Below are 11,928 nucleotides of genomic sequence, written 5' to 3'. Positions count from 1 at the left end.
AAATTCATCTTGCGCTCCGAGGGGGGTAACAAGAGCAAAAGAGGAGTCCGAGGTCGGACAGCAGCCACCATTTTCCAAAGCAGTGATTGGATAAAAATGCGTTATGTAAAAACTCTTTTTTCACTAATTATGATCAAATTTCATTAACATATTATCTGCAAATATTGTGAAACTTTATTTAGTGGAGTTCAAATTTGAAAAAGTGATCTGACTATTGTTTTTGCTGAAATCTACAGTTAGCGACCATAGCGACGTTGGACGCTTCACGGCCGTAGCCGACCCTGGCGGTTTTCGCGGCTTTTTTGGAGCGTGGCGGTAAGTTTTTATTTGCAGTGTAGTTAAATTGGTCTGTTTCTGTAAATTTATGCGCACGGAGTGAGCGTAGAGCAGTTCGTAGTTCTAAGTTGCCATCATACGTTCGCCGTCTTGGCAGTCAGCTGGGGCACTCAGGTTGTGCTGTGCTCGAAATCAGAGCAGTGTTTACAATAACGACTCAAATTTAAAATTACGGCTGTTACTTTGGTCCATTCAACAGGCAATTAGAGCATGGCGAACTTCGAGTTCGTCTTGCCTCTATCAAGAGACCAGCTTCTAAGAGCTGACAGCGTTGGTCAATATTATGTCAAGGACGTCGTGCCATCTCGTGAGATCGCTGCGCAGGTTCGAGGTATGTGTGCGAGCTAATTATTCCTTAATGTTCAGTAATTATTGATATCAACTGGTTTGGCACATTTCGTCATGTGTTCACTTTCTGTTCTGGTTTTGCATGTAGGGTTTCTCTCCAAGAAAAAGTCTCTCGAAACCAAATGCGTTGTTGATTCCTTCGATCTGTCTTACAGCGTTATCACGTAAGTAACACCGCTGTTTTAACACTTTTAAGTTGGTTCGTGAGGTGTCATGTCGCTCATGTTTGCTTTTTTTATTGCAGAAACTTTCATTCCCTTGACGAGAAGGTGATACAAGATGCATTTTGCCTCGCCTTGTTTGGTGAGTGTTCTGTGCCTTGTGTACAGTTTATAACATCTGAGCAGTTCGTCTGCCCTCGATTTCAAATTCGTTGAGCTGCAGTGAAATGATTTTGCACGAAAACTGTTGGTTATAACTCCAATATTGGCGGGGGCACGGAAGCGATTTGATTGGTGCGTCTTGGAGAAAAACGTCATGGCGGTGCATTTTCTCTGAAATTGCTATCGTCTGCTATGAGTAGAAACTTATGAGAACGAAATTCTTGATACACACCCTGTCATTCTTTAAGCTATGTGAAGTATTTTCATTCAACTGTGCACTTGAACAAGCAACTTTAAGCAAACTTCAATGTTACAGTCTGAGCATGGGAAGAGTATGGCTGCCAGACCTGGTGCTGTCATATAAAGCCAAGAATAAGCGATGATGCACAGCTTCATTGTACAGTCTTCTAAACATGTAAAAGGGTATCCACACAAAATTTTTGTTGCATGTTTTCTTCTTTGTAATGATGTCTTAGACATTACTACATTTGTATCACCACGTAGTATTCACTTACGACCACTAAGTGAGTTTTAGTTTAATTTCTTCTCTCACCTGTTTCGGTTTCCATAGCCAGGTAGTGGCTGTGACCTCAGACGTCAAAGGTCAGTATTGGTCACATGAAGCATGATGAAAACTGCGGTATAATCTCTGCTTCTTCACTTGTGATTACGGCTCTCGAGGCACACACAGGCTGACTTTAGCATCATAGTTAGTTAAACGACAAAGCAGCTTGCAGACACCCCCTCATGATGTCTTGTACATATTTTAACACACTGTGCTTCACATTCATGCCTCCATGGATGCTGCAGCCTTCGTAAACTTATTTGCCTTATTTGTGCACTCCAGCGTCTGAGCTTTGAAGCCGCAAAACTAAATGGATGACCTGTGGTTTTCTAGGGGTTTCACGAGTGGAATCAGACCTGACTGTGCTGCTGAAGGATGTTGACGCGGCCCTAAGCTATGAAGCCAAGAGGGAAGCTCAGAATCATCTCAAGATGTCCTGCTACGTGCTCTGCCACCTGATGCAGCTCATCGAAGCGGAAGTCAGCAAGCCATCGCCAGATGTGGCGATGGGCACGACAAAGGTACTTTTGTTCCACCTCGACGCCTTCCTGCACTTGCTGCTGTGCTGGGAATGGGTGGAGACTCCCTTTTTCTTCGAACTCTAGCCGGCTGGCTGATTCGCGCTTGGCATTTATCATAGGCATTTGCTAAGTGAGCCTAGTAAAGTACCTCGTTTGGTTACGCTACTGCCTGCTTTGTCTGAGAGAAATGAAACTGCTAGTTGTCTGCAGTGACACCAGACCTGAAGTGTGGAATATTGTGCCTTAACGAGCAGACTGTTGTTAGGAAAATGAAATGAATCCCCTCTTTTTTTTTCTAATAGATGCGCCACTTTCCTGTTTGTTTCATTTTCTGACAGACACTTCTTCGGCTTAGCAAAAGATGAGACCTCAATTGTTCCTGTGTGAAACTGTATATTATTGGCCAAGCACTGCTGCACACAATGACTTGATTTGGTATACAGTGAAACTTCATTATAGCAAACATGGATATTACGAATTATTGGCTATATTGAACTGTTCTTAAATATTTTTAACCAACACATGCATTTCTTACTTTATATGTCGAGTACGGTTCGCAATAAAACGGTTGTATTGAACTGCTGGTTGCCACTTTGGGTAGGCAGCTAGGTAGGTAGGTAACAACTTTATTTCGAGAGATTTTAGGGAGGTGCTGGAGATCAGATGGCTGCAAGCCCTTGAACCAGCCTCACAGCCCAGGTGACCGCCCTCTCTTGAGCGGCGGCTTCTATGCTGAGCAGAAGCCCACTGTTCGGATGTGGCGATTGTTGGGTGTGTGAAGGGTAGGTGTCAGAGGGAGTGTGGTAATATGGCTGGTTGTGAGCAGATGTTGCATGTTGTTGTGTATCTATCTGGGTGTATTCTGGAGAGGAGAAGTAGGTGCAAGTTGGTATTTGTCTGTTGCCATCGCTACATATTCGTTTTGGTCAGTGACTTTTTCGCAGGTGGATAGAGGGTCCGTGACAGCCAATATGCTGATGTAGTTTCTTGGTGCCCACTCGGATGTCAGGTGGCAGACTTCACTTCATTACACGAATGACTGGTGGTGGTGCGGCAAATGATTGCGTCATGGTTGATGCCCTATCTCGCATTTGTCAACGCACCGCAGAAGATATATAGTAGCGAGAACAGCTGGTAGCCAATGAATCGGCACCCTTTTGCTCTCACACCTGTTGGTAGTGTCCCGGAGCCAGCGACATGGTTGGATGTTGTAGCTTTTCTAGCATCCATCCTCTGCTCATGTCGACTGTCACGGAGTGGAGATGGTGAAAACGGCAATATCTTTCGGCCTAGTGTTCGATTCTTCACGCGACACCGCTGTGATGGGAGGAAGCCAACTTAGGTGGCTTTTGATCTGCCGTCGCCGCATGCTGCGGTGCTGTACAGCGAAGCCAACTTAACTAGCGTTTTCCTCTCATTTTTCGGCCTCCGGAATCGCCACGAGCGGAACAGTGCAGTTCGAAACAGTGCTAAAACTACGAAAAATTCTTTCCCGGTTGCCGTTCTTTTGCTGACTAAATTGAGCTTCTCCATTGCGAATTTTTTTGGCGAAATTTTATATTACAAATTTCAGCTGTATCGAACTATTTCGCGATTTTTTACTAGTTTTCTTTGACGAGGTTTCACTGTACTACCACCACCACCATCACTACTATTATGACGCAAAATGCAGGAATGGGTGTTTAACCGCTGTCGCTGTGAAACTAGTCTTTGTCTGAACACTGCCTTTACAAGCAGTTGTTTGTGCTACACGCAGTCCGCTCTGTGACAACTCTTACTAAGTTGAGACTGTGGAGCACATTCTTTCAGAAAGCCCAGCATATGTGGATGGGAGAGCACATTGCCAGTTTAAAATAAAGGTGCTAATTCCGATGCCACACACAGTGAAATAGGCAATGGGACTGTTTCCCTGCCTTTCATAGCAATGTCTTGTATTTGGACTTTTTGTTTACCTGTCTGGATGGCATTGGCTTTCGGTAAAGGCATCAGCAGCTTCTAATGCTGTCGTATTGCCAATACGTAATGAAATTATGTGTCCCTCTGGATTTTTTTTTTTATTTTCCTTTTACTTTCTTAATTTTTGTGCTCTTCTTCCTTGCGTTTTTTGCCCTCAATTTCCATTCTCTGTGCAGAGCTGCATGTTAGCAGCAAGTGAAATAACTGTCTTTGTCATCTTTCTCTCTCTCTCTCGCTCTAATTACGTCCACCGTACAGTTCTCCTCATTCAACATGTCTGAACAGTTTAGGACAGGCACCGGATGAGGTCCTGTACACCTTGGTAGCAAAGTTTGATCTCCTCTCTGCTAATTGCTGCTTTCTTTCTTCAATGCAGGGTCGCAAGAAAGTTGTCGCAAATGAAATGAAATCGCTTGACTGGATGCCACAGAAGGTCAAGGCTGTGCAGTGCCTGAAAAACCTGCTCGAGCTGCCTCTTCAGTGTCTGTGGTCGCCGCAACCCGTGGAGGGAGAGTACATCAAGTGAGCATGAGTGATTAGACATGGACCATTTCTGTTTGTTTTACATTTAAGAGTACATCACTGGTGATATGCGTGATGTGGAATGAGGTCTTGTTAAAGGGCAGAAAAAAGGAGGAGACTATGGTCTTACGACACTTCATTATTCGTCATTATATTCAGTCATGATAAGTACAGTTATAGCTTGGTAATTTAAACCTGAGGGTGACAAAAATTTGTTGAAATTATCGAAGTTTTAAATTAGGTCAGGTCTGTTTGGTCCTCTTACTGCACATATAGTTGAGGGGACTGAAATATCGGTTAAAATAAGCTGGAAGATTGAATTAAGCATGCTGAAATTAACGACATTACACTGCAATGGAATAAAGGCACATGCAAGGTTCTCCCACTCTCTCTCTCTTTTTTCACTTTTTTTTTTGAGAACCTGGTGTCTTAGGGAAGAGGTCCAGTACTGATGATGCTGGGCTGGCCAGTCGACTGGCATTTAATGAATTTTTCTTTATTTGTCACTGTGCTTTATCAACCAGACTAGATTTCTGCAGCACTCAGCTGGACAGCTTGTTAGTTGCATGTGTAAATGTTGGGAGGAAGTGTTCGGAGCAGATGTAGGCATTGATGAGGAAAATAAATGGGAAAAGGCATTTGCTGTCATTAGTTCGATGATAAATGTGACATTTTTGCGGCTGTGATATTCTGTTTGTTCTGTTTCTGTGCGCTATGCATGTTTGGCCAGTATTTTTTTTTTTTATAACATGTACCATCGCTTTGCCTGTTTCTTCATGCTTTGTTTTTTTTTTCATTGACACACAGTGCATACACTTTGTGTGGTGGAAGCAAACTTTTTTTTTATTGCACATGCCTTGTTGCATTGAAGGTCTAACCACTTTTTCACTGCACACTTTTGAATGTTGAAAAGACATGTCTCACTAATGCGGGCTGTTTGGTTCTGGAACAAAGTGGTCTGTAAAGCTAGTTATCGATAATAATGAGTTGGAAAGAAAACATAACAAAAAACGATCTGTTCAGAAAGAAACTTCTTGATTAAGGTCAGCTTCCCTACATAGTGGAAATGGGACAAAATCTTGGGAAGTTGAAAAGCGTTATCCTGGTCAGCATTATCTTAAAGAAATACAGGACAGCGAGCTGTTTCTGATGCCTACCGCAGTTATTCACATGTCGTGCACTGCTAGATGGGCTCAGACAGATGATAAATGCTACCGTATAGTGCGGAATATAGGTCGAGGTTTTTTCCGAAAAATATTACCAAAAAGGTAACCCCTCGACTTATACACCGGCCTTTGGCACAAACTGAATAGTCATCTGGCAACATGTGTGAGCCGCGGACATTTTGGCATCCGCACCGTTGTCGTTTCCATATTGACGATTCTTTCCTTCCTCTTTGTCGACCGACGCGGCCAAACATTGACGGCGGTAATCGTTCTTGGTGTTGTAACGTATTAATTTCGCGGCAGCCCGCAAAATGAGTACTGGTACTCGACGTCAGTTCACCACAGCGTTTAAAAAAATAGTTATCGAATTCACTGAAGAGTATGGGAACATGTCCGCCCAGCGACACTTTGGCGTCTTGGAGAAGAGCGTCCGGTACTGGCGAGCGCAGAAAATGAGCTGTCTGCCTGAAACGCGCGGAAGGCGACCTTTCGTGGGCGCCGCACAGTGCACCCTGAGCTCGAAGACAAGGTATGTGGGCATTCAAGAAATGTTGCATGAGCAACTCTTTGGACGGTACCGAGGACGACATGCTGTGGGACGCAGCCAGCACAAAGCAGTCATCTTTGGGCGAGAGCTCAGACAGCTCGGACGAATGAGGAGGCTACGAGTCTGGTGGCATCAGTGAATAAATCGAAATTTTGTGCCTCATAATTTTTATGTTGACTTTTTTGCTTCAAGGTAAGGGGGTCGACCTATATTCCGCCTCGACCTATATTCCGCATTATACAAAGATTCGTGCAGTTTGATAAATGGAAAAATGTATAGGCTAGGTGCCTTGAGACTGTAAAGCATAAATCCATAATGTTGTCACTGCTGCATTTGAGCTTTTGTTTTCATTGCTGAGCATATTAATGTGACAAAAATACATGGGCCGCAATGGTCTCTATGCCATTTCATTCAGTCTCTAGTGCGGACAGAGTTTCCGTATTAGTCAGCCATTAATACATCAAAAAAAGTTGCTTCCCCACGATAACTGTCTCGAGCTTGAGTTTTTCATTTTAATATCAAATGTTATTTTCTGTCATTATCAAGCAGGGAAGAAAGTTTGGAACATTTGACATGAGAGTACATTAAGTACTAGAAAGCTGGCTGCCAGTAATTATTGACCTTTACTGCTGGTATGTTGTAGTTTTTTTTTTTCTTTGCTTATTTTATCTGTTGGTCCTTCTCCCTCCAGCCTTGTGGCTGACTGCTTCTTCAAGCTGATTGAAGATGCAAGCAACGTCAAGTCGGGTGTCATAAAGGATGCCTTCATCACTGTGATTGGCTTGAGCATCAAAAGGCACAGCTACGGCATTGGTGAGCCCGGCCTTACAGTGAATATATTCTGGGAACAACTGGTGTAGTATTCAGTGACGTGATTGAACATGTGGGGTGTTGTGGCCACCGTTGTTGCTGATATCAGTCTGTTATGCTAATTATTGAAACAAGTGGCCAACATGCCTGAGCTTATTCTCAATAGTGTTGCCACTCAGTGAATTCTTTATTAAAGGTGCACTGAAGAGGAATGTGAACTTGTCTTTTTGCCGTGGGACTCAATCTACACGTTCCGAGCTTTCTTAGAAACTGCAATTTACTGCCTTGTGTGGCCGATTTCCCTAATTAAATCGAATTAACGCCCGGCTCCCGCCTTTTTTTTTTTAATTCTGCCTCGTACGGTGGGCGGAGTCGACCAACGCGTGGAGCGCCTTTCACCCAGTCCCGTGACGGCTTGCCGCTCTGCCATCGGCGGAGTAATACGCAGTAGTCCGTAGTAGCAAATAGTCCGCGCGTATTTTCATTGCTGCGGGCTTATTTTGCGGCTATATTATCTGCGAATGAAACTATTTATTCATGGAAACCTAAAAAACTAAATAAAGCGAAAGCAAAGCCTCCACGGGACTGGGTGAAAGGCGCTCCACGCATTGGTCGACTCCGCCCACCGTACGAGGCAGAATTAAAAAAAAAAAGGCGGGAGCCGGACGTAAATTCGATTTAATTGGGGAAATCGGCCACACAGGGCAAGAACTCACTGTTTCTAAGAATGCTCAGAACGTGTAGATCGAGTTCCCGCGGCAAAAAGACATGTTCAGAATCCTCTTCAGTGCACCTTTAAGGGATTGGTCTTTGGGTACTTGTTTACCCAGAGCAGAGCTAAATTAAGTCCTTATCCATAGTCCAGCATTGCTCAAGTGACATACAAAACGCAATCCCTCTGAAATGCATTGTCTAATATAACGCATTTCTGATTGCATTGGTCTTTTGCGGTATGTTGGCATGCATAGAGCTTATTGTTATCAATATGTTCTTGTATGCGGTATAGCACTCGCGTATATTGGAAATGGGCCTGTCCAGTGTGCTTCGCAGTCATGTCTACCTTCAGTACCAGACCACAGTATACTGAATAAGTAAACATTCTCCCCGTGTCACCGTTTTGCAGGCTGCGTCATGAAAATAATGCAGGTGCTGCAAGCCCACGAACATGTGGCTTCCTTTCTTGCCGATTCCCTGCAAGTCTTTTCGGAGAAGTTTGGTGTCAAAAGCATCGTTGGCGACTGCATCAGGTCTGTGAGCATTTGTCATTATCCGCCACCTTGTACAGTTTCAGTCTGCAATTCTTTGGGTTGGCTTGCTTTTCACTGCACACCCATACACTGTTACTCACCTGTTTGTCAGAGCATAGTATCTGGGGAAATTTGAGCATATTAAAAACCGTAATTATATTTATTGAGCTTAACTCTGTGATAGCAGTATGTTCGTTTTTCTGTTAAGTAGTGGTCAAATGTAAAGTTTGTTCGTTCAGGTTTTATGGAACCTTGGCTGCCACAAAACTTGTTCATTTCGTGTAGTGTGACGCTGACATTTTTTGTAGACTGCTCAGAATGTGGCATTTTAATTTGTCGCATGTTGAAACATTAGATTTCCCTTGTGCAGATGTAAACAATCCCTGAGAGAAGCATTAAGCAATAACAAAAAAATGGCAGAGGCATGTTCAGTTTTAGTGTGTTTACTGTAACCTCGGGCAATAGCTTTTCCTGAGCACCTTCTGGTAAGCACAGGCAACCCCAGCTGAACATCTGAGGCAGCACTGGGACAAAAGTTCACTCGTTTACATTTCTTGTTGGGTGCTTTGAAATTTTCCAACTCAAAATGCAGTCTTCTTTTTAAAACTGAAGGGAAGAGAACTGAAACAGTGCAGGAGCTAGAACAGACTTCAGAAATCAAGAGACCCGTCACAGAGACAGAGCCTGTGTTTCAAGGAGCTCCTGAGGTGTTTCCGAAGCCAGATAACAAGCAGCACATTCTTGATCTCTATTCTTTTCTTTGTACGGAAGTCTTTTTCTAGTGGTATAGCTCTGTTTCATCACTGATCTCTTTGCTGAAAAGTGCACTCTGTGCGTTACATGTCTATCCTTTTGGGAACTAGTGATCGTAAGTACTGTCTTCTTTGCATCTCCTGAAATAAGGTGCAGTACCACATATGGCTGCCATCCGTTCAGTTTTTCTAGTTACGTTTAGTGTAGTGTCAATATATTTTCTACCTTTATTAACGGCACTGGTACTATGCACCATTTTGTTTTGTTTTTTTAATTTGAAGACTGGTGCTCAGCTTGCTTGGAGCTGCGAGCAAGCTTGGACTACGTTTGTCGAGTATGGAGGTGTTTTTCTTTTGTGTCCGTGATTTTGGTAGTGTTCAAGTTTAATCACTAGTTCAGAGGTTGCAAATCTAGCTGTGAAATGCTGCTGTTGCTGCATTTAAGCCAAAAGAACTAGAAAGAAAGCTTGGCTGCGACGTTGTCTTAAAAGGGAAACTCTAAGACCATATGGTTTGATACTAGGCCAGTGCATTTTCTGCATCTTCTGTGTAGCAGATGTCTCTAAGGATCGCTGCGCTAGTGGCAGGTGGCTTGGCACTTAACAGCCTGAGCATTCTGTGCGAACGACGCTGTGTTTACGTCCCTTCTTGTGTTGCAGAGAACTGTGTCGCCTGGATTCCCTGGAGTCGGCTCAGGACTGCGGGGGCATCCGAAATGTTGCGACGTTTCTCGTGGAGCTCTCGGAACGCATGCCAGAGTTGGTCACGAAGTCTGCTAGCTTCCTTATCGACTTGCTGAATGTCAAGGTGTGCCTCCTCATTGTGGCTCATTTCACTAATTTGAAATGCCTTACAAGCCTGTTAGGCATTGTGTAATGGGGCATCAAAATCGTGACAAATTCACAGCAGCGGATTTCTAAACATAATAAGCAGTGAGAAATAAGAAAGGCTTATAAATACATAAGAAAATATTTGAACGCAAGTACAGTGTAGAAAAAGGTGATCAAGCAACGGGGAGGGAAAGAAAGCAATATGTGACACCCGATAAAACACAAAAGCAAGATAGAATGCATGTGGCATGGATTGTTGTCAGTGCTCAGTGAAACAAGTCATGATATGAGCAGTACATTTCAAGATATGTAGACAGCAAACAAATAAGAGAAAAATGTACGGTGCATGTTGTTGAATGTGAATTAGCATGAGGGGCATTTCTAAGCACTCCTGTTGTACTTAAAAGAGGGAAAGTTGCAAATGGCAGCAGTGATTACAGTTTTTAAAGCACTAGCCAGCGCATGGGGGTCTGTTCTTTCATTCCAGCCTAGGAAGTCTTAATTAGTTTCCTTCTGGAGTTCAGTATTTTCACTGCCTAATGATGCAACTTGTGAGGTGTTGAATACACTTTGATTACCGTGGTGGGCTGTTTAAAAATAGGTGGGAATAGCAAATTGGTTCAGCACTCATTTGTCCCCTCCCATCCTGTCCACCTCTGTGTTCACCCTTGGACAGTGTGTTCCTCACTCGGGTTACCACTTGGATGTCCACTAAAAGGAACTGCGTTACAAGTGTTTCATTTTTGTGATGTTTTGCCAATGCTTCGTTTTTTTTTTCTTGAGGGTTCTCTTTTTGATTGTGAGGCTTTCGCACATCCTTTGTTGTGGTGTCTGTCGTCTACCTTTCTTGTGGGGATACAAAGCTTGTAATTTATACACTGGGTTGCGTTATGTGCCTGCAGGCTGAGAAAATGTACAGTCTGCGTCAAAAATACACGGTCCAAGGGATTTGCTTTTAAACTGTATGGTAGACTCTCAGCACCCCTGCGCTCTTCAGCTACAGGAGGTTGACGACGAGGGCTCCTCCGAACTTTGTGAGATTTTCTCCGCTGACGATGCAGAATGAGCCACACTGCAGTCCCAAAAGCAAATCCCTTGGGTCATATATTTTTGAGTCGGACCACACAGAACATCGCATTGGCATTTATTCCTTTGTTGCAGAGCTATACGGTGAGAAACAGCGTCCTCATAGTCTTCAGCAATATTGTGCTCATGGTCCTGACCAAGGAAGGGCTGGGTGAAAAAGAGAGGGAGCTTCGGGACTCCCTTCTTGACCACCTTGAGGTTTGCTTTCGCTCTTGTTGTGGCTGTCTGCATTGAAATCTTGCATGGAATGTAGTGATAACTTGCAGCTTGAAAAAAAAAAAAAAGTCTGGACATGAAGCTGAAATTCTTGAATCCATTCCTTTCATGTATTTTCTACTTAACTGGCCAACTTTGGTCACTGGTCTGTGATTGGTACATGAAATTTAAGTGGTTAAAAGCTTGACTGAAAGTAATTTTGTGTTATTTGTCGGTTTTGGGAAATATTCATTTACATTTAAACCTGGGTGTAACAATGTAACAAACCTGGATCCATGTAGCGAATTCATCAATATTACGAAGTTACGATATTGCGAATCCAAGTAACGTAAGTGTTACGGCAGTCGATCGTGATACAATGAACTTGCCATGCTGACTACCCATTAAGTAGTGCTGTGTTACTTGAAACTTGGTCGAATCACGTGAATGTTTCATGATGATAAAACGACCTGCCGAGAGAGGAACGTCTACGATCGCAATGAGCGAACACAGTTGACACAACACACTGTGCTCCAGCCCAGTCAGCGCCTCTCCGTGGCAAACGTAGCAGTCTCTGCAGTTTTTCGCTTTTGAACATAGCGTTACGCACAAGTGGCACTGAATGACTCACGTCCAAAAGCAGCACAAAACAAGAGGACGTAGTAAAGGAGGCATAGGACGAGCAGTGTAGGCTCATTGCTGCCGTTCAGTTGCTCACTTGACA

General features: G+C 43.6%; 1 protein-coding gene across 1 annotated transcript in view; it reads left to right on the top strand.

The window, feature by feature from the left end:
* Window positions 1-236: 236 nt before the first annotated feature.
* The window catches only part of Cap-D2 (CAP-D2 condensin subunit), a 61,930-nt gene continuing 50,238 nt past the window's right edge, over window positions 237-11,928 (top strand). Inside the window, exons 1-10 of the mRNA XM_089573568.1 lie at window positions 237-315; window positions 536-667; window positions 773-848; window positions 929-987; window positions 1,906-2,093; window positions 4,426-4,571; window positions 6,976-7,097; window positions 8,218-8,341; window positions 9,753-9,900; window positions 11,085-11,207. Coding sequence (XP_089429694.1) covers window positions 547-667; window positions 773-848; window positions 929-987; window positions 1,906-2,093; window positions 4,426-4,571; window positions 6,976-7,097; window positions 8,218-8,341; window positions 9,753-9,900; window positions 11,085-11,207 — 1,107 coding nt within the window. The 5' untranslated portion in view covers window positions 237-315; window positions 536-546. The remainder of the gene's footprint in view (window positions 316-535; window positions 668-772; window positions 849-928; window positions 988-1,905; window positions 2,094-4,425; window positions 4,572-6,975; window positions 7,098-8,217; window positions 8,342-9,752; window positions 9,901-11,084; window positions 11,208-11,928) is intronic.

This window comes from Amblyomma mixtum, chromosome 2, assembly GCF_055824585.1.
Source record: "Amblyomma mixtum isolate Tamu chromosome 2, ASM5582458v1, whole genome shotgun sequence".
Classification (NCBI taxonomy): domain Eukaryota; kingdom Metazoa; phylum Arthropoda; class Arachnida; order Ixodida; family Ixodidae; genus Amblyomma; species Amblyomma mixtum.
The sequence above is the reverse complement of the archived record's forward strand: the minus strand, read 5'-3'. Positions and strand labels throughout refer to the sequence as shown.